General features: G+C 41.7%; 1 protein-coding gene across 1 annotated transcript in view; it reads left to right on the plus strand.

The window, feature by feature from the left end:
- HECTD2 (HECT domain E3 ubiquitin protein ligase 2) overlaps positions 1-27768 on the plus strand; it is a 122074-nt gene that overhangs the window by 49650 nt on the left and 44656 nt on the right. Inside the window, exons 3-4 of the mRNA XM_082267571.1 lie at positions 3618-3756; positions 22041-22143. Coding sequence (XP_082123697.1) covers positions 3618-3756; positions 22041-22143 — 242 coding nt within the window. The remainder of the gene's footprint in view (positions 1-3617; positions 3757-22040; positions 22144-27768) is intronic.

The raw sequence follows: 27768 nt of genomic DNA on the forward strand, positions 1-27768 counted from the left end.
TTGTTTACTCCAGCACTTTTTTTGCTTTCAGTTTTGTTTAATCCAGATCCCTGTGATGCCATTCCAGTTCCTAGCTGTGAAAACAGAGGGGAAGGCTTTCAGCAAAATCAATTGCACTGGTGGCTGCTAGTGTGTGGGCTGGTGTGATTCACACTCCATACTCCGTAGATGACGGCTTCCCATCTGTATTGCTTTTATCATTCACAAATTCCGCAGACACAAATCAGGATGCATGCACCACCATGGCTTCCCACTCAGGCTCCCAGCATAATGCTCAGCATTATAAACATGGCTGGACCATCTGTACTGACAGGAGCAGTAGCAGGGTTTGAACTGAAAACAAATGTGGAGTTTTCACGTTTAAAGCCCAATTGTAGTTTCCAAAAAAAAAAGTTGGCAGATAAATGAATAATTGATCAAAAAGCTTAAAGTGGTTGTAAAGGCAGAATGTTTTTTTTTTTTTTTTTTTATCCTAATGCAGTCTATGCATTAAGAAAAAAACCCTTCTGTGTGCAGCAGCCCCCCTAATACTTACCTGAGCCAATCTCGATCCAACGATGTTGTACGAGAGACTCAGCTGTTCAGGACTCTCCCTCCTAATTGGCTAAGACACAGCAGCGGGTGCCATTGGCTTCCACTGCTGTCAATCAAAGTCAGTGTGCGAGGGGGCGGGGCCAAGTCCCATCTCTCTGTCTGAATGGACACACGGATGTGTGTCTCCACTGCACTCCACTGATACTGATGGAGCGCAGGTTGTTGTTCTTCCCCAGTGGCCAGGAATAGTGACAGCATAAACCCGAAGTGACGCAATACGTGTTGCTTCCAGGCTCTTACTAGTAGCAGATGTTCACTGACCTGCCTCACCTTTACCCTGCGGCACCCACATTGCCAGTCCCAGGACACAGTGGAGCCCAGGATATATGGCGGCAGCATGCATTCCTGGGGTCCTGGGAAGCAAACGGCAGATATAAAGCCACTGGATCACTTCCACCGTAAACTGGCAGTCAGCTTTATGTGTTATGTGCTTGTGTGTAAACCCCCGCCCCCGGTAAAAAAAAAAAATTGTGAAAATGGCTTAAAGCTTCCTCCCGATCGTCTGCGAGCCCCGGCTTCCGTCTCCGGCGACGTGAGGTCCGCCGGGGGTGGAACCGGCGGTAAATTCAAATGTAAAACACACCAAACACACTGATACCATTCAAAATAAAATAAAATCACATTACATTGCCCCCCAGTGCCCTTTCCTGCAGGTTTATTGTACTTTTTATGTAAATATATGTATATATATATATATATACACACACATATATATATATATATATATATATATTATACACACACACACACACACACACATATATATATTATATATACATATACACATATATATATATATATATATATATATATATATATATATACACACACACACACAGCTATACACATATATATACAGTGGGTACGGAAAGTATTCAGACCCCCTTAAATTTTCCACTCTTTGTTATATTGCAGCCATTTGCTAAAATCAATTAAGTTCATTCTTCTTCCTCATGAATGTACACATAGCACCCCACACTGACAGAAAAACACAGAATTGTTGACATTGTTGCAGATTTATTAAAAAAGAAAAACTGAAATATCACATGGTCCTAAGTATTCAGACCCTTTGCTGTGACACTCATATATTTAACTCGGGTGCTTTCCATTTCTTCTGATCATCCTTGAGATGGTTCTACACCTTCATTTGAGTCCAGCTGTGTTTGATTATACTGATTGGACTTGATTAGGAAAGCCACACACCTGTCTATATAAGACCTTCCAGATCACAATGCATGTCAGAGAAAATGAGAATCATGAGGTCAAAGGAACTGCCTGAAGAGCTCAGAGACAGAATTGTGGCAAGGCACAGATCTGGTCAAGGTTACAAAAAGATTTCTGCTGCACTTAAGGTTCCTAAGAGCACAGTGGCCTCCATAATCCTCAAATGGAAGACGTTTGGGACGACCAGAACCCTTCCTAGAGCTGGCCGTCCGGCCAAACTGAGCTATCGGGGGAGAAGAGCCTTGGTGAGAGAGGTAAAGAAGAACCCAAAGATCACTGTGGCTGAGCTCCAGAGATGCAGGCAGGAGATGGGAGAAAGTTGTAGAAAGTCAACCATCACTCCAGCCCTCCACCAGTCGGGGCTTTATGGCAGAGTGGCCCGACGGAAGCCTCTCCTCAGTGTAAGACACATGAAAGCCCGCATGGAGTTTGCTAAAAAAACACCCGAAGGACTCCAAGATGGTGAGAAATAAGATTCTCTGGTCTGATGAGACCAAAATAGAACTTTTTGGCCTCAATTCTAAGCGGTATGTGTGGAGAAAACCAGGCACTGCTCATCACCTGTCCAATACAGTCCCAACAGTGAAGCATGGTGGTGGCAGCATCATGCTGTGGGGGTGTTTTTCAGCTGCAGGGACAGGACGACTGGTTGCAATCGAGGGAAAGATGAATGCGGCCAAGTACAGGGATATCCTGGACAAAAACCTTCTCCAGAGTGCTCTGGACCTCAGACTGGGCTGAAGGTTTACCTTCCAACAAGACAATGACCCTAAGCACACAGCTAAAATAACGAAGGAGTGGCTTCACAACAACTCCGTGACTGTTCTTGAATGGCCCAGCCAGAGCCCTGACTTAAACCCAATTGAGCATCTCTGGAGAGACCTAAAAATGGCTGTCCACCAACGTTTACCATCCAACCTGACAGAACTGGAGAGGATCTGCAAGGAGGAATGGCAGAGGATCCCCAAATCCAAGTGTGAAAGACTTGTAGTATCTTTCCCAAAAAGACTCCTGGCTGTATTAGATCAAAAGGGGGCTTCTACTAAATACTGAGCAAAGGGTCTGAATACTTAGGACCATGTGATATTTCAGTTTTTCTTTTTTAATAAATCACAATGTCAACAATTCTGTGTTTTTCTGTCAGTGTGGGGTGCTATGTGTACATTCATGAGGAAGAAGAATGAACTTAAATGATTTTAGCAAATGGCTGCAATATAACAAAGAGTGAAAAATTTAAGGGGGTCTGAATACTTTCCGTACCCACTGTATATATATATATATATATACGTAATTCTTGTGAATGAGCAGCCCAAACCAACTGTATACATTTATATATATATATATATATATATATATATATATATATATATATAATGTATACAGTTGGTTTGGGCTGCTCATTCACAAGAATTACATGCAAAATAATGGTACCGCTTTCAGCACCTAAAATCCAAAAGAATCATACCGCCAGGGAGGTTAAAGTCTTCCTTTCAAGTCCCAACAGCTGAGTCTATGTGAGCAATAAACTAGGCTGGCAAAGGATTCCTGGAGCAATAGATTCTGCAGAACAGTAAATATTTCTCTGCATCTTTTACAATTTATACTAATGATTGGATGGCCGGATAATTAGGACATTTTTTCTTGACTATGGGGGGCCACAGTTGTGTTCCAGATGCTCTTAAAAATAAGACATATTATTGATAGATTTTTTTAAAAATGAATACGATTTTGAGAACATTATAGATGAACTATAAAGAACAGAAAAATAATGTTTTTTTTCTTTTATCTTCATTTCACAGTGAGGGACCTTCCACCAATTTGCCTTGATGTCCGACAAAAGCAGCGTATCTCAATTGATACACTGCCGCCTGAAATGAAAGCACCCATTCTGCCCGAACCACCAAATCCAGCACGCAGCAAAACACTGAAGGATTTCCAGTAAGTGCAACATAAGCCCTAACCTTTTTTGTTCTTGAATTATCAGATTTTTTCATACTCATGGACGTAGCTTCAGGAGTTGCAGGGGTTGCAAAGGCAGCCCTGCTCATGCTCCAGGGGACCCGTGGGGCCTCCCTGGCACATTACTTGAACAAGCGCGGGGATGGCATTTACTGGAACCAATCCCCTTTCCCTCTTGCAGTAGCTGGCTGGCTTTGGATCGGTTCCAACAAATGCCGCTCATACTGTTCAGGTTTCCCTTCCTTTTGCTGCCCAGGCTCCCCTGGTCCCCTCCCCTCCGCAGTGTTGCTGGCTTCCCCTCTTCTCCTCTCCCACCGGCTGCTGCAGGGGATTTTTCAGGATGGAAAGGTGTAGATAAGTATGTCATATTTACTTGCCCCTTCACCCACTGTGTTCTTTCATAACTGAACTATCCTAAACTGTGTTTACTATGCTCCAGTTTGTAAATGAACAGGAAGATCGGTACAGAGCTATTCCTATTCATTAATTCTGTGCTGCCAAAAAGCAGAGAAAGAGATTGAGGAAACAGTGCTCAATCCTCTTTCTCTGTCTCAAAAGTGAGACATGGGGGTCTGTTTAAACCCCTGATATTTTACCAAAGCCCTCCAACAGAGCTGCTAAAAAAAAAATGCAAAAAATAATAATAAAATAATAAATAAAATAAAATTGTAAAAAAATAATAAAAATAAAAGACTTTTCCCCTAGCAGCACTCTCTCTGCTTGAACCCCCCCCTCCCCCCTCCCAGCTCAGTACAGCCCCTCTGTCTTTCTGCCCTGCTCAACAGTGAACGTGCACACAAGGTGAGGGCAGGCAGGAAACACTCTAGGCTGCCCAGTGAAATTGGTGGCTTGTATGTGCCTGGGGGTGAATTTCCTATGGGGGCTTTTTTAGGTCCCTCCAGGTTCGTTCCTCTAACTCAGTGTTTCTCAACCTTTTTTCAGTCAAGGCACCCTTTAAAATAATGGACAGTCTTGAGGCACCCCATTATAAAATGTAAAAAACTATTCTAATAGTTTTACATAATTCAGCAACATCCACAAATGTAGGACACCCAACGTTAGAGGTGATGTTTTCTTCCAAAGCAAATACACTTTTGCACACTGGTACTGACTAGTATCTTCTCCCTCAATTTTTCAGTCAGCTAATGTCACCCCAGTGCTGAGAGAGAGAGAGAGGCAGAGGAGAGTCAAACAAGGATGCTATGGAGGCAACAGACAATCTCCTTATCAACTGATATCATTGGTGTCTAGAAAATCATAATGGTGCATAATATAAACCCGTGGCTTTCTGTAACTAAAAGGCAGGCTTCATCCACCTGCTGGCTTGTATACAATTTTCTATCAATTTTTAGACATTTTCCCAAGCATCCCTGAAGAAGCCTCAATGCACTCCAGTGTGCCTGGGCACCCTGGTTGAAAAAGGCTGCTCTAACTAATCCCTCTGCTCCTTGGGGTTCATCAAAATAATTGGGCCATCATGGTGTAGTATGTCAATTCCCTGAGGAAGTCACGTGGTATTGTGACGCAACGCGTAGGAAACCCGGAAGTCACGTGACGGAACGGGACAGAGGTTCCCCAGCGCTGATTGACACACAGGAAACAGTGAATTTAAATATAAGTCTGCTATGTTTTTTTAAATAAAAAGCTTTTAACATACTACACCATGATGGCCCCCATTATTTTGATGAGCCCCACGGAGAGCATAAGAATTATTTAGAGGAACGAACCCGAAAGGACCCAAAAAAGCCCCCATAGGAAATTCACCACCAGGCACAAACACCGATTGGGATCAGGAGACACTGGAATCCCACCAAAAGGAGCAGAACCACGCTGGGACAAGGATTAAAAGGAGCCACACCTATTAAAGGTTGAGTGATACAGGCGTATTACTGACCTCACTGAGGTGAGCATTTACAACACCTAGAAGTGTGATCACTGAAAAAACTCGAGTCACGGAGATAAAAGGTGGAGGAAGATAACCCACACTGCGAATCACCTACTTTAAATTTATGTTTATATATACTTTATTTTTTCACAACTTTGATTGAACACTTTATATTTTTACATAGATGTGAATATTTGTGTTTTACCATATTGCCATTTTGAGATTATACATATGGTCTCAGAAAGAAGGCACCTGCACTATTAGACACAGAACAATATTATTTATGAGATGATGCACTAATTCACTTTAAGGAAAACAGGCACTTTATAGATTTATTTACCCAGATTGAGACACATAAGCACCTAATATATATATATATATATATATATATATATATATATATATATATATATATATATATATATATATATATATACAGTATATATTGTTTATACCAAGTGACAGTGTTTTACACATGTTTTTTGTGGCTATAATATATGTATAGAAGCACCTTGTAAACCTTTATATATTGATTGGATTGAGACACATAAGCACTTTATAATTATATTTTATCAAGTGATATTAAGTTTTTGTGATTAGAATATATGTATAGGAGCACCTTGTATATTTTTATATATTTAATATATTGAAGAATTGTATTCAAAATCCCTGAAGGGCAGTACAACCCCCCTATATATTAAGCATCTTAAACTGTTTTTTTTGGTATCAGTTACTGTATGTGCGGCATCAGGGTGATATCATTTTTCCAGGATAGCGCAGGAACCATACTCTTAGAGTAAAATATATGGCTTGTATGTGAATCTCAAAAGTCAGAAGGCTCTCCGACTCTCCGACAGTGAACGTGGCGGGTGGCAGTAGGGGAAGGGGGGCCCAGGTCAACTTTTGCATCAGGACCCACAAGCTTTAAGCTACATCTCTGTTCATAATAATGTATTACCTCGAGGGATGCAGAAGTAGCAGCTGTGCATTACACCATAGGGCTTTGGGGCTTAAGTGTAACTATCTATGCTTTTTTGTTTGTTAGCTGCCCACTTCCTGTCAATGTTTAGATTCTGGAACGCTGGTGCTCATGCTGAGGTGTATCTTTGTTCTGCATTTCAAATTTTATGAAAGACTAGAGGTCATAGGGAGCAGTGCCTTGGAGGATCTCACACACAGATATGCAGCTATGAGGTTTAAGGCACAGGAAGAAAGTCCAGGCAAAACATTTTTTTCTGCATGGGCAAAACTACCTTTCTAGATGTACTGTATGCTAAAATATAGCAAAAACCCCAGTATTTTTAGTTCAGGCTTATTTATTTATTTTTTTTTGGAGCGGAGTTCACTGTAAATTCAATCTCTCCAAAATACTTGTTCCTTGTCAAGTGGCAGATTAGATTGTGATAGAAAGGTTGGGAATCGCGTCTGGGAGAATAGTCACGCTCCAGAATGTTAAGGAGATGAAGAAGTTAGATTTAAATAGATCCTAATCTACCTTTATAGACTTGTGTATGATAAATTATAAAGGCATCTTTTGGGAAAACAGTTATATTGTGCTTGTTCATATTTCTGCCATAAAAATATCATCACGCTTTATGATGAAAAGCAGAAAATCACGACACAAATAGTTTATCCATAGGGGTCAGTTTTTAGAATGTTATACTTATGGCACTTTTAAATCTCCCAGTAAAAGCATTTCTCAAAGTCAGACATTGGAGGCCCACATTAGAGACAATTACAGCATGTTTAGAGGTAATACACGACTGAGCTTTAAAAGAACAGCTAACATATGTTTTTCCTTTTTGACTTAAGATATTCTGATAGAATAACTGACTGCAGAACACCAAGTAAATGGTACAACAGTAATTTGGTTTAATTGACACAAACACAAGAAACTGTTAGAAATAAATAAAATGGGCATGCAAGATAGTAGATAAAATACATACAAGATCAAGTCTTATTGTAAAAGTAGAGGTAAAAGTTTGATTACGGCCGGTTTGCAGGGATATTCAAAAAAGTGAAAAACAATTGGGCATATTTGTGATTGAGGGTGGATAAAGTGTATGATAAATCATATGTTTGCTTATAGATTATATTATATATATATTTATATTATATTAAGGCTGCGAGATAACTATAAACACAATGTTTTACAATGTATCATTTTGTTCTTTTAGATCAAAAGAATTAACTTCCGTCTGTAAGTGAGGGCAGTTTAACCTCTTAAAGACTAAGCCTTTTTCTAAAACTTGTTGCTTACAAGTTAACATCAGTATTTTTTGCTAGAAAATTACTTAGAACCCCCAAACATTATATATATATTATATATATATATATATATATATATATATATTTAGCAGAGACCCCTGAGAATAAAATGGTGATCGTTGCACACTTATGTCACACTGTATTTGTTGTAAATTGGGCCCAAAGTGTCAATATTTTGTGTGGCCACCCTTATTTCCAGCACTGCCTTTGGCATGGGGTTAGTCAGAGTTTCACAGGTTACCTCTGGAGTCCTCCTCCACTCCTACATGATATCATGGAGCTAGTGGATGTTAGAGACCTTAAGCTCCTCCAGGCTTCTGTTTGAGAATGCCCCACAGATGCTCAATAGGGTTTAGGTCTTGAGACATGCTTGGCTAGTCCATCACATTTACTCTCAGCTTCTTTAGCAAGGCAGTGGTCACCTTGGAGGTGTGTTTAGGGTCGTCATGTTGGAATACTGCCCTGCGGCCCAGTCTCTGAAGGGAGGAAATCATGCTTTGCTTCAGTATGTCACAGTACATGTTGGCATTCATGGTTCCCTCAATGAACTGTACCTCCCCAGTGTCGGCAGTGCTCATGCAGCCCTAGACCATGACACCCCCACCACCATGCTTGACTGTAGGCAAGACACACTTGTCTTTGTTCTCCTCACCTGGTTGTCGCCAAATACGCTTGACACCATCTGAACCAAATAAGTATACCTTGGTCTCATCAGACCACTGGACATGGTTGCAGTAATCCATGTCATTAGTCTGCTTGTCTTCAGCAAATTGTTTGCAAGCTTTCTTGTGCATCATCTTTAGAAGAGGCTTCCTTCTGGGACAACAGCCATACAGACCAATTTGATGCAGTGTGCAGTGTATGGCACTGACAGGCTGACCCCGCACCCCTTCAACCTCTGCAGCAATGATGGCAACACTCATACGTCTATCTCCCAAAGACAACCTATGGATATGATGCTGAGCACCTGCACTCAACTTCTTTGGTCAACCATGGCGAGGCTTGTTCTGAGTGGAACATATCCTGTTAAACCACTGTATGGTCTTGGCCACCGTGCTACAGCTCAGTTTCAGGGTCTTGGCAATCTTCTTATAGCCTAGGCCATCTTTATGTAGAGCAACAATTCTTTTTTTCAGATCCTCAGAGAGTTCTTTGCCATGAGGTGCCATGTTGAACTTCCAGTGAACAGTATGAGAGAGTGAGATTTTAACACCAAATTTAACACACCTGCTCACCATTCACACCTGAGACCTTGTAACACTAAAAGTCACATGACATTGGGGAGGGAAAATGGCTATTTGGTGTTGAGTTATTTTGAGGTAAAAGCAAGTTTACACTGTTATACAAGCAGTACACTCACTACTCTACATTGTAGCAAAGTGTAATTTCTTCAGTGTTGAGGTGGAAGGTTGAAGCCACTGTTCCGTAATCCTTGGAACTGCAAGGTATCTTCGGCACAGGAACAAGGCAAGACATCCTCTACAACACAGGCACCTTTTCAAGACTACGGCTTAAGTTAAAGACCTGCTAAAGAACACGCCCCCTGCTGATCTGCACATGCACTAGGCACCCTGGGGCAAACACCATCAGGGCAGGGCGATTTTCCTGCCTTAAGTCCCCTCAACTGTGTACTCGCCTGATCAGATGTAAAATACAATGTTGTACTTTCCAGTGAAGGATGAGTAAAGTTGTTCTTATAAAAATAACAGCTGGTGAGGGTAACCAATAGGGGGAAGTAGAACCCACACTAAACAAGAGAGGTTACTTGCCTCAACACTGTGTCCGCAACTTTGTGTTAAATCTGAGGGAGTCAAGGCAAGGGACACTGAATCAAACCTGTTTAAAAACCTCTCCTAGTCTCTCCACCAACCTCTTTGAAACCTGTAATGGTAATGCCACTCCAGAACTCTCTTACATTGTTTTTCTGGAGTTTCTACTCCAGCTTCCTCCTAGGTTTCCCCTTAACCCCTCTAATCTTAATCCTCAGCTCTCTCTCTAAATCGTTTTTAAATCCTTCCTATTACCTACCCTAAAGGCCTACCTACCTTTAACCACTTTAGCCCCGGAAGATTTTGCTGCTCAATGACCAGGCCACTTTTTTCAACTTGGCACTGCGCTACTTTAACTGACAATTGCACAATCATGCAATGCTGTACCCAAACAAATTTTTCCCCATAAACAGAGCTTTCTTTTGGTGGTATTTGATCACCTCTGCGCTTTTTATTTTTTGCGATATTAATAAAAAAAGAGCAAAAGTTTTGTGAAAAATTGATATTTTCTACTTTGACAGTTAAAAAAATATCCAATATATTCAATTTTTGTCATATATTTGGGCCAAAATGTATTTAGCTACATGTCTTTGACAAAAAAATTCAATGAGCATATTTTTATCCACTTTAAGACCGGAAGATTTTACCCCCTTCCTGACCAGGCCATATGTTGCGATTCGGCACTGCAATTGCGCGGTCATGCGACGCTGTACCCAAATGCCCTTTTTTTCCCCACAAATAGAGCTTTCTTTTGGTGGTATTTGATCACCTGTGCGATTTTTAAATTTTTGAAAAAAGAGCAACAATGTTGAAAAAAAAAAAATGTCACATTCTGATATATAACATTCCCAAAAAATTTTTTTTTAAAAAATCTAAATTTTTTTACATTTTAGGCCAATTTGGTTAGTTTACTAACTACAGCAAAGATTTGTCATTTTTATTGTTTTTTTGTTTTTACTAGTAATGGTGGCGATCTGTGATTTTTTTGTGGGACTGCGACATTGTGGCAGACAGATCGGACCCCTAACTCACATTTTTGACACTTTTGGGGGGACCAGTGACATTACTACAGTAATCAGTGCTAAAAATATGCATACATTGTATCCAGAAGTAAAGATGGGCGAACAGGCAGACATTTTATTGCAGAAGAGACATGCTTTGTGCATTCTGCATTAAAAGTTACTTACTTGCCTGTCTCGTTGTACAAATTCGGCAATGCGCGGGACCGACGCCATCCCCGCCTGGGCAATGACAGCGGCCAGCGATTGAGATCAGCAGCTGGGCATGGTGTTTGGGGACGCTGCATTGCTGGAGCCAAGGTGAGTATAGTTTCGTTTTAAAGGAATATACCACCTGAATAATCTAAGAATCTTCAGTATTCTACACCAGTGTTTCTCAACCTTTTTTCAGCCAAATAGCACCCTTTACAATTATACACAACCTCGAGGCACCCTATTTTGAAATTGAAAAAACTAAAATAGTTTTTCATGCAGCAGCATTGACACATATAGGACACCCAACATTGGGGGGTGATTTATTTTTACAAAACAAATATACCTTTTAACACTGGTACTGACTTGTATTCCAGCCTCTCTCTTCTCCCGCAGTTTTTCTCCCTCATTCAGCTAATGTGACAAAGAGTGGCAAACGAGAACGACCTTAGATGCCCAATGTCCTCCCCCTCATCCCACAGCATCATTGGTTGTTAGTGTCAGCAGCTGGCCCGCACGGTGCCCAACGTTATAATGCTACACAATTAAAACCCGTGGCTTTGAGTAACAAAAAGAAAGGCAGGCTTGATCCACCTGCTGGCTGACAATTTGACAATTTTAGGTCAATTTGAGGCCATTTATAGGCTTTTTGTCGTGGCACCCAGGTTGAAAAAGGCTGTTCTACACACTTCTGGGCTTTTCAGATGTAGCAACAGAAACGTTTGAAAGCACACATCAACAACAAAAAAAGGCATTTAAGTAGTCACTTCAATATCTTTACACTTTTTTTGCTTGATCAAATCCAGCATGCTTTATTGAGCTGTGCAATCTGTAAGCCATATATTATTGCTTTCTTGCAAGAATCTGACACAGAGATACTGGAAGTAAGAATGGAGGATAGCTTATCCTGGGTCAAATGTGAACGAATAAGAAAGTTAATATTTGCATGCTGAGGAGAGAGAGAGAGAGGAATCTAACACAGACAGCACAAACAATGAAAACGAGAGCGTCTCATTTGGGGGGCTGATAAAATGTTCACTTTGTGTATTTTATATATATATATATATATATATATATATATATGCTTTGAAGATAGATGCCTAAGCCATCACCTTGATCCTGCTTCACTATCTACTACTCAGCCCTACTACCTACTGTGGGTGTCATTAATCTATGGCCCCTTTCACATTGGCTTTCCGATCCGATCGGCAGTTTTTCAGGCGGACCAGATTGGATGCTCCATGCACCCCTATGGAGGGGGGATGTCAGCAGAGACATCTCTGCTGACACCCGCTGCTATCTGATCCTGTCCGTAAAAATCCGGATGAATGGAAACCCTATTTTCCATCTGTCTGGAGGATCGGATGGGATCGGATGAGAATGGACAGGCGGTCTGTTCTCATCCAATCTTCAAATAGAGGAGAGCGGGGGGTTCTGAAAGCTCCGTCTCTGCACACAGAGAAGAGACAGAGCTGTCATCTGCCTGCTCAGTGGGGATCGGCGGATTGATCCTCTGCTGAGCAGAACGGAATCCGCCGGGCGCACCGCCCGTGTGAAAGGAGAATAACATTAACATCCACAGCAGATCGCATGGATGCCGTGCAAATTCTATGCAGTGCGATGCGTGGAAATGCAGCAAATCTTGTGTGTTACCCGCATTGCAGCATTGTGCACCAGGGCTTAATGACCTGAAATAAGCATGTAAGCAATATCCAAGTCTTTTCCAGATTTTACGTGCACAGGTTCACTGAGGCTACCAGGCTTCAGAAGCAAAGTGTTCCTGCAAGTCATTCTACCTTGTTGGAAAAGCTGGATGCAGAGGATATAGAGATTTACTAGTATATATTCTGCTTAGTGTGCTATGAGGGGAAAAAGCCATAAGAACAGAGGAAAGAACTGCATCCAACAAATGCAATCATTTCCAGGATTAAAACAAAACAGAATTGTCTGCGTAAATCAAATGCAGCTGGTGAGTATGATGTGCTTTTAAATAGACTGTGTGGAAAACTGTGTGCACCTATTGTATGTCATACAGTCAGCTGCAACAGCAGTGACACCTAGAGGTTGAATAATGTACTTTATTTTTCCTCTTTTTTTTTTTTACATTTTCTTTTCATAAAAACCTTTCACATGGAGATTTTTATCCTACTAAAAAAAAAAAAAATAGTTACATCTTAAATGCCATTTACAGAGATATAAAATGTAGGACTGTTTTGAGAGGAACACTACTATGCACTATGACTGTCAAAAATTGTCACATAAAATTAAACAAAAATCACTTTAAATGCATGCTTCTAACAGGCAGCCACATGTGCACAAATCTAGAATTTTAAAAGTTTTGTCATCACACAGGTAATTGTTTAAAGGCTAAGTTCACCTTTAAAAAAAAAATAAAAATAAATGCACATATTTTTTGCAGAAAAATATGCATTTATTTTTTTTTTTTCCACAGGAGGCTGCAAAGTATTACACACACAATCAGTGGATTGTGTGTGCAGGGCCTTTCTCCATCTCTTTGCCTATACAAAGATATGGTATTTTCACTTGTAAAGCTGGAGGAAATGACAGGGGTCTGCAAGTGGTGTGAATACTGCATTTGTATTCCATTGAGAACCACAAATCCAGCTGCCACTGTGGTGGATGGGATTTACAGTTTATTCATTCACAGATCTCTGTGAATGAATGGCGTGGCTGTGCGGGCATTAATATATAAAAAAATGACAGCACCTGCAAGAGTGAGAAACCCCCGCATGCTGTAATGGGGGTGCATTTTGAGGGTGGGACGGCCATTTGCACCATGCTACACTCTAAATACAGGTGTAAGATGTGGCATGGTGCAAAAGATAAAGTTGGCGTTTAAGAAGCATTTATGCTTTTGGCGAATGTATTTACCAATAGCTGTTTGTTCACTGTAAGCTCAGGGCTGAAATACAAAGAGTAAAAGCTAGCAAAAGTTTAGCATTTCACTAGGGGTCCAGAGGTAGAGAACTACTAACATTTAAATGTGATGGTAAATCTACATTAGAGCTTTTTTTATCAACTTTGGCTTTACCTGAATGTTTTATACAGAATGTATGCAAATGTGAACTTTAGAAGTATCAGCGCTACCAAATGCAAAAGCGCTAATAAAAGAGGACATTAATGTCAAACCTTTCAACCCTTCTCCATGTAATTTTTCACATCACAATTTTATGTGCCAAGCAAATAACAATGATATACACATATATATGATTGCCAATTGTAGATCCTGCCCCAATGTACAATTTGTACTAAACAGCATTTACAAAAGGTACAAAATGTCAGACAGAGCAAGGTCCGTCTGTCAAATTATTATTATCAAATATAAGTGAAGCTTCAGATGCGTTGGGAGAAAAACATTGATCGCTAGGTCTACTGTATACACTGCAAAGATCTTTGCTTAATTCATTGCAGATGCTTAACCCACCGTTCACATCGGTGCAACATGTTACGCGATTTGACAGTTTAAAGTGTGACTTGTCATGCAATTTTGATTTGTGCCTGTGGAAGTGTTCAAATCGGTGTGACTCTCTGACTTGCACAATTTGAAAAAGGTTCCTGCACTATTTTTGGCGATTTCATGTGCGACTTGCATTGACATCGGTGCATGAAATCGCACAGATGTCAGCAAGCCACACATGAAATCTCATTGACTGAAGTAGTGCAATTTCAAAGCTGCATTCAGTGTGAACCTAACCTTTAGGTTGTCCTTTAGTACATTGCTCAAAAAAATTAAAGGAACACTATTTAATCAAGTCAATTAAACTCCTGGGATCTGGTCAGTTAAGTAGCAGAGGGTTTTTTTTAATTAGTTTAGGCTGCTTTGGTGTTTTTGAAATTAACAACAGGTGCACTAGATGAGAAACAGTGAGACAATTCAAAACAGAATTGTTTTACAGGTGGAGGTCACTGACATTTTTTTCCTACTCATCTTTTCTGAATGTTTTTCACTGGTTTTGCATTTGGCTAGGGTCAGTGTCACTACTGGTAGCATGAGGGGATACCTGGACCCTATAAAGGGTGCACAGACAGTCCAACTCCTCCAGGATGGCAGATCAATAGGTGCCATTGCCAGAAGGTTTGATGTGTCTCCCAGCACAGTCCCAAGAGCATGGAGGAGATTCCAGGAGACAGGCAATTACCCTAGGAGAGCTAGACAGGGCCGTAGAAGGTCCATAACCCATCGGCAGGCCCGGTATCTGCTCCTTTGTGTAAAGCCTCGCACACAGCAACGGATTTCCGCCGACCAGTTTTCCGTCTTTTGCCCAGAGTGGTGTCTGTTGGTTGGAATGTGCTCTAGACTGCACACACATTTTCCCGCAGGACAGAATTCTACTTCAGAAGTGATGTCATGTGTTGGATTGCTTTCTTTGTGTTCTTTCATCTCTGAGCATGCTTAGTCTTGCTCATAAGATTTTTTCCCCATCGAAATCTGTACTAATGAGACGAAAATCGGTCGTGTTTTGACAGTCGACAAAAATTATATAGCCTGCACACCAGGATTTTTTCGTCCGAAAAGTCGGAGTCGGTTGTCGGAAGCACCATACTAACAAGCCGAAAATCGGCAGATCGGTCGTCGGACGAAACTTCCCGGCTGAATTTCTACTCGTGTGTACGGGGCTTAAGGAGGAACAGGATGATCACTGCCAGAGCCCTACAAAATGACCTCCAGCAGGCCACTGATGTGAATGTTTCTGACCAACAATCAGAAACAGACTTCATGAGGATGGCCTGAGGGTTCGACGTCCTCTAGTGGGCCCTGTGCTCACTGCCTGACACCATGGAGCTCGACAGATGAGAGCAGCTTCACCCTGAGCACATGTGACAGACGTGAAAGGGTCTGAAGAAGCCGTGGAGAATGTTATGCTGCCTGTAATTGCCTGTATTGTTCAGCATGACCGGTTTTGGTGGTGGGTCAGCTATGGTCTGGGGGGGCATATCCATGGAGGGATGCACAGACCTCTACAGGCTAGACAATTGTTAGACCCTACGCTGGAGCAGTGGGTACAGGGTTCCTCCTGGTGCACCAAAATGCCTGGCCTTAATTGGGCGAGAGTATGTAGCCAGTTCCTGGAGGATGAAGGAATTTTTACCACTGAATGGCCCCCACGCTAGCCTGATCTAAATCCAATAGGACACCTCTGGGACATTAGGTTTCGATCCATCCGACACCTCAGTCTGTTCAGGAGCTCAGTGATGCCCTGGTCCAGATCTGGAAGGAAATACCTCAGGACACCATCCGATGTGTCATTAGGAGCATGCCCCGACATTGTCAGGCATTCATACAAGCACGTGGGGGCCATACAAACTACTGGGTAGCATTTTCAGTTGCTGCAATGAAATTTCATCAAAATGTACTAGCCTGCTGGATCTTTTTTTTACTTTGATTTTTGGATTTGGATTTTTAAATTCAGCCCTCTGTAGGTTGATAACTTTAATTTCCATCAAACGACGTGGCATCCTTTAGTCCCGAACACATTACCCAGTCCATATTAATCTAGATATCCAGCATGATATTTTTCCCTATTGAGATCTGATGTGTTTTCAAACTGTTCCTTTACTTTTTTTGAGCAGTGTATATCCTGCCCACCCCTTGAGTGCAGCCCACCTGAGAAAATACCATCTTTCTCGATGCAGTGATTTGACCTCTACCAAAGGCCCCAGCTCTCCTCTTTTTTACTGCACATGATGTCTCTATTCATTCCTATGGGCAAGCTAAACTCTGATGGGGAGGCTGCTGGAGGCCACCATGAGAGTAATGCCATGGCTTGCATGCGCAGTGTGTAGAAGAGCTGACCAGGACCTTGGAGCAAAGATCACTGAATTAAGAAGGAAGGTAAGCATTATGCTAGGCAAGCTGCACTTGGGGGGTGGAGTCATTTTTAACCACTTCTGGACCGGAAGATTTTCCTCCGTAACCTTCCTGGCGGTAGGATTATTTCAGATTTTGGGTGCTGAAAGCGGTACCATTATTTAGCATGTAATTCTTAAGGACAAGCAGCCCAAACCAACTATTTACATATGATTTTATTTTTTACTGTGCGTTCTTCTGTATAACATCGCTCTCTCTCTCTGTCCTCTTTGGTCCCTGGTTCCCACTTTCTGCTCCTTGAAAACCTCTGATGGGGAGCAGCTTGTTGTTCCTGGTACCGATTTGTTTCCGTAACAATCATCCTCAACATCCACTTTGATACCAGGTGCTCCAGTAAACGGGAATCTTGGGGCGCTACTTGCTCCGTACCACAGTCAATTGAGCACCAAGTCTGCACATCGCTGGGCACAGTCGCAGGATCATCGCTGAAATCGCTTTCTGTGTCCCATGACGAACTTCCCCACGAATCGCTATCACTCAATTCTGCAAGCGATTCTGTATCACTGTCACTGTTTTCCAGCAGGTTATATACCGCTTTTGAGGTGGCGGCGCGCATTTTTGATGCCATGGTTGTTCTGCAGTTTCCAGACACAAAATACAGTTAAACTGCAGGCAAGGGCACTGGAGAAAGCACTGGGGGGGGGGGGGCAAACTAAGGTCAATTTATTTTATTTAGTAATGTAATCCAATAGGATTACAATGTATCAGTGTGTTTGTGTTTTTTACTTTTTGAATTTGCCGCCGGTTCCACCCCCCCCCTGCAACGCGACGCTCGCAGGGAATGGAAGCCAGAGTACACAGCATCAGGCGGAAGATCCGGCCGCTGTACACTGCCGGAATACATCGCGGGATCCCTGGGACAAGATAAGTAACCTCTTCCAGGATCCAGCGATCCTCCCTGGCGGTATCCCGAGTGTTGCTCGAGGTTACCGCTAATGGTACTGAAATTCCACCCCGAGCCACAGTCGGGAATACCGCCAGGGAGGTTAATAACTAGGCCAATTTTTGCGATTCGGCACTGTGTTACTTTAACTGACAATTGCGCGGTCGTGCAAAATTGAAAAAAAAAAAAAAGGGCGACCAATTCTGAAAAAAAAAAAAACAATATGTTTCACATTCCCAATAAAAAATATTACAAATCAAAATGTTTTCATAATTTTAGGCCAATTTGTATTCTGCTACATTTTTTTCGGTAAAATAAATCTTAATAAGCGTATTTTGATTGGTTTGCACAAAAGTTATCGTGTCTACAAACTAGGGGAAAGATTTATGTCATTTTTTACATTTTCTTTTTTTACTAGTAATGGCGGCGATTAGCGATTTTTAGCAGGACTGCGACATTGTGGTGGACAGATCAGACACCTGACATTTTGACACTTTTGAGGGGGACCAGTGACATTACTACAGTAATCAGTGCTAAAAATTTGCACTGTTACTATACTGACACTGGCAGGGAAGGGGTTAACCCAGGGGCAATCAAACAGTTAAATGTGAGCCTAGGGGGTGTTTTCTAACTGTGGGGATATGGGCTTATGCAATCAACACAGAGACCTGTGATCCTAAATAGGAGGAACACAGGAGTTCTGTGTTGATTGCCGAGAGAACAACGGTCTGTTGTATTTACAACAGCAGACCGCCGTTCTCTCTCCACGGGGAGCAATCGCGAGTGCCCAGCAGCAATCGCCGCAGCCACCGGCCCTGCAGGTCAGCTAAACCCGCTGGCGAATGGGCACGCATGCACCCCCAGGTTCGCTCCTGCAAACTGCCGTACAGGTACGGCGATTTGCAGTACCTGCCACTGTATACCTCCAGTGGCTGGTCAGCAAGTGGTTAAAGTGGACCAAGTGGTCAAGTGGAACCCTTTTTTACCTTTGTCATCAAGAATCACTTTGCCTTGAGAAAAAGAACTGCATGGTGGCACCATCTACAGTTTACACTTAAGTAAACAGCCTCATTTATGCTGGGCAAGCCATTATGGTTTGTGAAAGACAGAACATATACAGGTTGGAATAATGCTTTATTTTTCCTAAATATTATTTAAACTGCATACATTTTATTCACAGGCTTACATAATCATTACAAACTTTTAGCTGCTACAAGATTGACCAAGTATGTGGTAAATGTAAATGGCCATGTTTAGCTCAACATTTTATTATGCAAAAAAACAAAGTGTTCTTTGATAATATTATAACATTTATATACCATGAAAAACATCAGAAGTAAATTGATGAAGAAACATTTTACTATGTACTACTGTATGTCGGTCATTATGTGAAAGTCTTAAAATATGTGCCCTCTACAGTATAATTTACAGTACAAATTGCAGAAATCATGTAATCCCGGTTATCTTCCTCCAGTTCCACACTAGAAGTGTGTCATTTCTTGCTGTGGGGGTAACTTCTTTAAAATGGCAACAGATATCAGTAGAAAATAATAGTAATTTAGTCATGTATCTACTTTGTCATTATAGCTCATTAGATGCTAAATTCTAGAGGGTTTCAGCCATCCACAGACATAAAATTATTGACTACATTCGGTACCTATATTTGAATACTTCATCATAATAAGGGATTTAGATTAAGTATCAAACCGTTACAAATATTCCTCAATGGCTAAAATATTACGACACTCTGCAGCTGTGCAGGGAATTAAAAAAGCAAGACAAATCGTACAGTAGATGTAAACTTATGATGTAATCGCAAATCAGCATACTAAAATCTAAATAAGGATTATATAGGATTTTGTTCACATACTTGGGTCCTTACTCATATCAATAAATTCTATCATATTTGGGAGTAGAGTTCATTTAATTAAATATTCAACCCAGACTAAAATTGTAATCCACTCAAGAAATTCAATAGCAAGATCACTTTACCCCAGTTTATGTTAGGGTATTTTCTTTGCATGATTATTGATAAATACACTACTCAAAAAAATTGAACACTTTTTATATTCAGAGTATAGGATCAAGTCAATTAAACTACTGGGATACTGATCTGTTCAGTTAAGTAGCAGAGAGGGTTGTTAATCAGTTGCAGCTGCTTTGGTGTTAAATTAACAGGTGCACTAGGTGGGCAACAATGAGAAGACTTCTAAAACAGAAATGGTTTTACAGGAGAAGACCACTGACGATTTTTTTCCCTCCTCACCTTTTCAGACTGTTTTTTGCATTTGGCTAGGGTCAGTGTTACTACTGGTAGCATGAGGACCCTATCGAGGTTGCACAGGCAGTCCAAATCCTCCAGGATGGCACATCAATACATGTCATTGCCAGGAGGTTTGCTGTGTCTCCCAGCACAGTCTCAAGAGCATGGAAGAGATTCCAGGAGACAGGCAGTTACTCTAGGAGAGCTGGACAGGGCTGTAGAAGATCCTTAACCTATCAACAGGACAAGTATCTGCTTCTTTGTGCAAGGAGGAACCGGATGAGCACTGCCAAAGCCCTACAAACTTAACTCCAGCAGGTCACTGGTGTGCATTTCTCTGACCAATCCGAAACAGACTTCATAAGGGTGGCCTGAGGGCCCGACGTCCTCTAATAGGCCCTGTGCTCACTTCCTGGCACCGTGGAGCTCGATTGACATTTGCCATTGAACACCAGACTTGGCAGGTCCACCACTCGTGCCCTGTGCTTTTCACAGGTGAGAGCAGGTTCACGCTGAGCACTTGTGAAAGGGACTGGAGAAACCGTGGAGAATGATGTTCTTCCTGTAACATCATTTAGCATGACCGGTTTGGTGGTGGGTCAGTAAAGGACTAGGGAGGCATATCCATGGAGGGACGCACGGACCTCTACAGGCTAGACAATGGCACCCTAACTGCCATTAGGTATCAGGATGAAATCCTTGGACCCATTGTCAGACCCTACGCTGGTGCAGTGAGTCTTGGGCTCCTCCTGGAGCGCGACAATGCCCGGCCTCATGTGGCGAGAGTATGCAGCCAGTTCCTGGAGGATGAAGGAATTGATACCATTGAATGGCCCCCATGATTGCCTGGACTAAATCCAATAGAACACCTCTGGGACATTATGTTTTGGTCAATCTGACGTCGCCAGGTTGCACCTCAGTCTCTTCAGGAGCTCAGTGATGCCCTGGTTCAGATCTGGGAAGAAATACCCCAGGACACCTTCTGTCGTCTCGTTAGGAGCATGTCCCTGACTTTGTCAGGCATGCATACAAGCCTGTGGGGGCCATACAAACTACTGAGTACCATTTTCAGTTGCTGCAATGAAATTTCAGCAAAATGGACTAGCCTGCTGCATCAATTTTTCACTTACATTTTCAGGGTGTCTTTGAATTCAGCCCTCTGTAGGGTGATCATTTTAATTTCCATCAAACGATATGGCATCCTTTCATTCCTACCACCTTACCAAGTCCATATCAGTATAGAAATCCAACCTGATATTTTTCCACATTGAGATCTGATGTGTTTTTAAAGTGTTCCTTTAATTTTTTGAGCAGTGTACTTACATAGAATCCAATAAGAGAACTAAGACTTCCTGATGAGTGGCAAGGGGCTTCTCATCAGAGACAGGATCTCAGGAAGATTATATTGCAGATGTAGTTTTGGTTTTTACTAGGAATGAATCATCAGCTTATCTGACATTGACCTTTTGACTTGACGTTCTGAATATTCTGCATTTCACTATAGGACATTTACAATTGTTATTGACAACACTAATCAGACACTGGCTCGGCAAAATCAAAGATAATTGTTGCAAGGCAAAGGTAGTCAGAAACTTTTACCATGTTAGAGGGGCATATACACGGGTGTCCAATGCATAGGTGATCTAACAGGTATGCAATCCTTTAACGCTGATTTTCCCCCTAATTTTAGCCAGTTCTTAACACAAAATTTCTGAAGAACTATATTTGCTTTGTCAGCAGCCAGAACCATTACTAAAAGATGATGTTCCAATGACTGTAATTTGCAGGGGCATTAAAGTAAGCCGAGGTCTATGTATCTTAGATAACTAAGTCAAGTATTACAAGACCTCGAGGCCGTACCCAGAGGTAGCAGCCCCAGTCCCTCAAAAGGGCTCACTGCCACCTTTTCGCCCATCGGGAAGCAAACTCTCCCAACACGCCCCCACCATTACACACCTACAGACCCTCAACCGAGTCAGTCCAGCGCGGTCTCCCACCCAGGAGGAGTATTACAAGAAATCCTTATTATATATTTTCTAGATAAAGTAACCAGTGCTATATTGTTTCCTTACACTTGTGTGTTATGTTTTGCAGGATAGACTTGGACAAAGCCAAATCAACGGGAGAATGGAAAGCTGTGCACGATTTTTATTTAACTACGTTTGATTCATTTCTGGAGTTAAATGCTGCTTTCAAGGTAGCAATCTATAGCATTCTGTGGAAGTCTTTTTTACTTTTGTCAGTAATGTTTTTTTATAAATAATAAAACGCAGTAGCTCTCACTTGGATATCAGAGGGATAAAGAATAGCAAAACAAAAACTCACACTGGAGTCAGCAGGCTTAACATGATGAGTAATGCTAAGTGAAGGTAAGTATCAGCACATACAACCTTTAGTTGGGCAAGTGAAGGCAATAACATAATCAAACACTCTTGGCACACAGAAGACTTGAGCTGGTAAAAAAAAATGTTTTGTTTTACTATTTCAGTTACACTCCTGAGTTATTTCTGCCCTATTGTATTATATAGGTTTTGTGGCACTCCTATGCTGGCAGCTCCTTTGTGTGGTTGTTCTTTTTCCTCAGTATTTTATAGGATCTGTTGTGTCATCTTGCACCTTTAAAGTCATTGTAATGGCAGAAGGCTTTTTTTATCTTAATGCATTCTATGCATTAGGACAAAAAACCTTCAGTATTCAGCAGCCCCCCCTAAAACTTACCCGAGTTAGATAGTGGGAGGGGGATATAGCCTGGCCAGCACTCTCTTCCCCATTGGCTGAGACAGCAGCGGAGCACCATTGGCTCCCGCAACTGTCAATCAAAGTCAGTGAGCCAATGAGGAGAGAGAGGAGGGGGGGGGCCTACCCGGGACTTTTTGTCTGAATAGACACACGGAGCTGCGGCTGGGCTTGGATGCCCCCATGGCAAGCTGCTTGCTGTGGGGGCACTCATCAGGGGGGAGGGGCCAGAAGAGCCGAAGAGGTACCCGAGAAGAGGAGCATCGGAGCTGCTCAATGCAAAACTAACTGCACAGAGCAGGTAAGTATAATAATATGTTTGTTATTTTTAGTCAAAAAAAAAAAACGAGACTTTCCAATCACTTTAATGCTGCATAATCTCAGAAAATGACACGAGAATTAATTTTCATGGCCTGCTTAACCAGGAATAAAGCGAAGTTTCAGGGATGCAGCTAATACTTTTTGTATTCACATTGTGTCCGTCTGTCGTGTAAAGCTGGCCCGCACTTCTATAGTATGTGGTCACAAACTGGTTTTGTTTTGATAGTAAAATATGTTCAGGGAATGTTGCCAGCACAATCTTATGACAGCCACATGTGAAAGTATGTGAATATACAAAGATCCCGATTGTACAGTCCTACTGGTGACACTATGTAAAACTGAACAAATAAGATTGAAGGCTATTAAGATTTAAAATACTAAGTGGGAGATTTACTAAAACTGGTACATACAGAATCTGGTGCAGCTGTTCATGGTAACCAGTCAGCTTCTAGGTTTCATTGACAAAGCTTAAAGTGTTTGTTACTCCAACATTTCCTATTATGTGCCTTCTGTACCATGTACTTGTATGAAAAAGTATCCTGTTCTCTTTATATTGCTTCCTTTGTGTGAAATCTCTGCTGTTCCTTCCAGTCCCTCTGCTTTCCTATTAAAAACGGACCACATTAAGTAGCAGGACACACAGTGGTCAGTTCCCTAGCTATGCTGGGAACTCAGCCTGCTTTCCTCCAATGATCAGGCTTGTCCTGACACGCCTCCCCTGCACAGCCATTCACTGGGAAGATCAGTATACTGTTGCTTCTCCTCCCCCCCCAGCTCTTATGCAGCTCAGAACAGAAGAAATGTGATCACTTTTTAAAAAAGGAAAAAAGGTAAAAAAAAGTTATTTATAATTTATAGCTATACACAAATTATTTGCCTTTCATTTCTATTTTAAACTAAATGGGTTGTTTTACAATCACTTTAATTGAAGAAGCTGAAGTTCGAAGCGGATTAGTTACTATGCACAGCTGCACCAGATTCTGACATGTACCGTTTAGGAGATATTTACCTTTCATGCAGCCAGTGACGTCACTGGCGCATGCGCTCTGAAGGAACGGCCGCTGGTGCCGTTCCTTCAGAGTCCCGTGCCGTGACCATCGGCTCCCGCGCACGTGCGCGGGAGTGACGTCACCACGGCTCCGGCCAATCAGATGGCCGGATGCCGCGACTGGACATGTCGCCCGTCATAGAGGTAAGCGGACTGCACAGCGGAGGCTCGTTCTAAGGTAAGTATTGCATAATGAGCTAGTATGCGATGCATACTAGCTCATTATGTGTTTCTCTTTCAGGTCGAACAAAAAAAAAAAAGTGTGTATGAGTTTACAACCTCTTTAAATCAACCTGATAGTTTTTTTGTGATTAGTAATAAGCCTAATGGGTCATTATTTGTGCTCATAATGGTCATATGCACATCCCTTCTATAGTATGCTGCATGGGTATCCGGTATTAGAGTGCATGCTAGCATTCTATTCTCAGAAAACTTGATAAAAGTATAAAATACATTCCCAATACTATCACTAAATTTACATTGCAAACATGAGACGCAGCTATATATTCATGGAATCTCCAATCTCCTAGTAAGCCCCTAATGCATCTTACTTACAGTCCTGTGTTCCTACCCGGATTCCACTTTCCTCTGTCCTGTAAAGCAGTGGTCCTCAACTCCGGTCCTCAGGGCCCACTAACAGGCCAGATTTTAAGTATTACCTTGGGGAGATGCAGACTAGAGTACTGCAATCACTGAGCAGCAAATGATATCACCTGGGATGTATTTCAGTTATCTTGCAAATCTGGCCTGTTAGTGGGCCCTGTAGGCCAGGGTTGAGGACCACTGCTGTAAAGAACAGACACTAAGAAATCTCACTCAAGTTTGGTACAGGCGGTCCCAGAGTTACAAACATCCGACTTACAAACGACTCCTACTTACAAATGGAGGGAGACAACAGGAAGTGAGTAGAAATCTAGCTGTAGGAAGGGAAATTCACTCCTGTAAGAGTTCTCATGGGAAAAAGGTGTCTCCACTGAATCTTTATCACCCATCCTTGTTTCCACAACAACCCAAAAATTTCTAAAAAGTCCAATTGTCATAGGGTCAGAAAGTGAGGTGAAATCTTCTGACCAGGGGCACAGACAGCAAAACAAATATTACAGGGGTGCTTCCCTAAGCTTTCCAAAAAAACTAATTATTTTTTTTGGCTGGAGCTACATTAAAAAATGTACCTGTTCCAACTTACAAACAAATTAAACTTAAGAACAAACCTACAGTCCCTATCTTTGTAACCTGGGCACTGCCTATACTTTCTTGCCAAAGGCAGAGTCAAATTGTTCCAGTGATTGCAAAAAACAACTGATCTCTATTTCTCTACTCCCAAATAAAGCATTTTTTACAATCCAGTATTCAAAAACCTGATAATGATTTACAGCTTATTTTTTTGAGCGCAAATGTGACTTACTCTCATGCACCAGGTGATCTCACTACTCTATTCCGCACTCTGTTCTCTTCCATCAAAACAGCTTCCTACCAATACGCAGTCCTGGAACAGAGACCTAGGTCTAGGCTTGGATGCCCAGGAAGGGAAGCAACTAAATCATGTTCCCAAAATAGAAACTAGAAGGATCCGCGATTTTGATAGAAAATAAAGAGCTAGGGAGATATATATATTTATGGAGAGGTTGGCTGCAGCCCACTTCAGAATATAGCCCTGGAAGGGGTTATATAGTAGATAATAAAAGGAAGAGGAAGTGACTGGCGCTGCCGGTATATAGGTGAAATAAATATTCTATATTGACATAGTGTGTATGCAAAGGGGAAAGGTAGATGTAAGTATGTATATGTAGAGGAAAATAAATTATTGATATATAAATATATAGATCACCTCTATAATATACATAAAAACGAAATAACCAGCACGTCTGTAATAAATAGCCCCTAGGTTAATACCAGCAAAAAAATAGGAATAATAGCCAATACAACTAAATTACTGTGGTTGAAAAGAACTTACATGAAAATAAGACAATAATAGGTGTAGTCAACCATAACATAAAATATGTGCAGCATGTGCACTAAAATAATAATGTGGGTATAAGAGAGTGTGTGACTTATACTGTACAGAAAATAGGAAATCAATATAAATATTAATAAGACAAAATGTTCCCAAAATGTTTTGGCAGATGAAACCAATTTTCTAAAGTTCTAACACGTTGGTACTTACTGCCTTTTAGATTTGCACATTGGGTGCCAGGTTATCCTCTGCTCTGTTTTAGGGGGTGTGGATAAGTGAGAACTTCTCCACACTTTGTGGACGTGCCCTGTAGTATGCCAATTTTGGCTACAAGTGTTCCTTCTGATCTCTGACCTATTAGATTCCTCAATCCCTTTTTTGGCCCATTATGCCTTATTAAATCCTAAACCTAATGGCCTTTCCAAAAATAGCTTGACACCTCTCCATGTCCTGACAGTTGCTAAGCAAACAATTGCGAAAGCCTGGAAATCACTCAATCTCTTCCTGAGACCAAAAACAGAATCAACTCCATTATGCTACATTAGAAAAATGAAGCCAAAATGACAAAATATCTGGCAACACTGGAGCTCTAAATTTCTTACTGCTGGCTTCAACCGGAGTATTCTAGAACTATAATTGGGGGAAGGGTATGTCGTGGAAAATAAATAGGCTTGTACTGAAAAGTACAAATGGCCCGCTCTTTTGCATAACGATTTACCAAGCACTCGGCGATAAAGAAAGGAACAAACGCGCTGGGTCATTTCGATGCCATCTGCCAGGTCTGTCTCCATTGGATATGTATGTGTGTGCATTTGTGTAAGAGTAAGTGTTTGTGTGTGAGAGGTTATGTGTCTCTTAAATGGCTATGTGAGCTTGTGTCTGTGTGTCTATGTCTGTGTGTGTGAGTGTGTGTGTGTGTGTGTGTGAGTGTGCCTCCTTCTGTGTTCTGATGTTCTGTGTTCTCTGAGTGAGGGCAGGGCAGAGCAGGTTTATTTACATCAAGTGGACAAAAGGAAGTTACAGGGAGTGGCTTCACAACCACCAATCACAGAAAGTACAATGGGCAGGGCTTATGTACAAACACAGCCATGTGCAGAGATGGCAGAAATGGCTGCCATCTTATCATTAACAAGTCTTTCAATGACTGTTAAAGCAATAATCACTGTAAATATCGATTATCAGTAAAACTTGACACTGGGAGACATTATGACTATTTAAACTAAAGAATATGTCTATCAAAATTTCCACAACAGGGTAACACTTCTCTCTTTTTAAATCCCCCCCCCTTCCTCCTCCCACTCTGTCCACCCCCCACTCCCTCTTCCTTTTCCCCTCCTCTGTCCATTTTGCTTAGGCCAAGTCTCTGTCCCTGCCCCCTTGTTTTGTAGACGATATTTGCATCTGTGCAGTCTTTCTAGCATTTGGGCCACCATCCAACTAGTTTACTGATCTGAGGGATACGCTTTCTCTTTGTACTACATTTTAGGTATTCATTTTTCTGTATCCCCAATATATCATCCCCAATAACTTGTTACTATCGACGATATAATTCTACTGTTTCTACTCTGTTAGCTCTTGAGATGTGTGTCATCCTCTCACTGCGTTATTGAGAGCCGGTTCACATAAGGGCGACCCGACTTTCCGGGGCGACCTGTGAAGTTGCGGTGCACAGCGCGCACCGCGACCTCGGAGCGACATGCACGGACTTTATATAATTGAAGTCAACGCAGGTCGCTCCAGGTCGCCCCAAAAGTAGTACAGGA

Source organism: Pelophylax lessonae (genome assembly GCF_965119305.1).
Source record: "Pelophylax lessonae genome assembly, chromosome: 9".
Classification (NCBI taxonomy): Eukaryota; Metazoa; Chordata; class Amphibia; order Anura; family Ranidae; genus Pelophylax; species Pelophylax lessonae.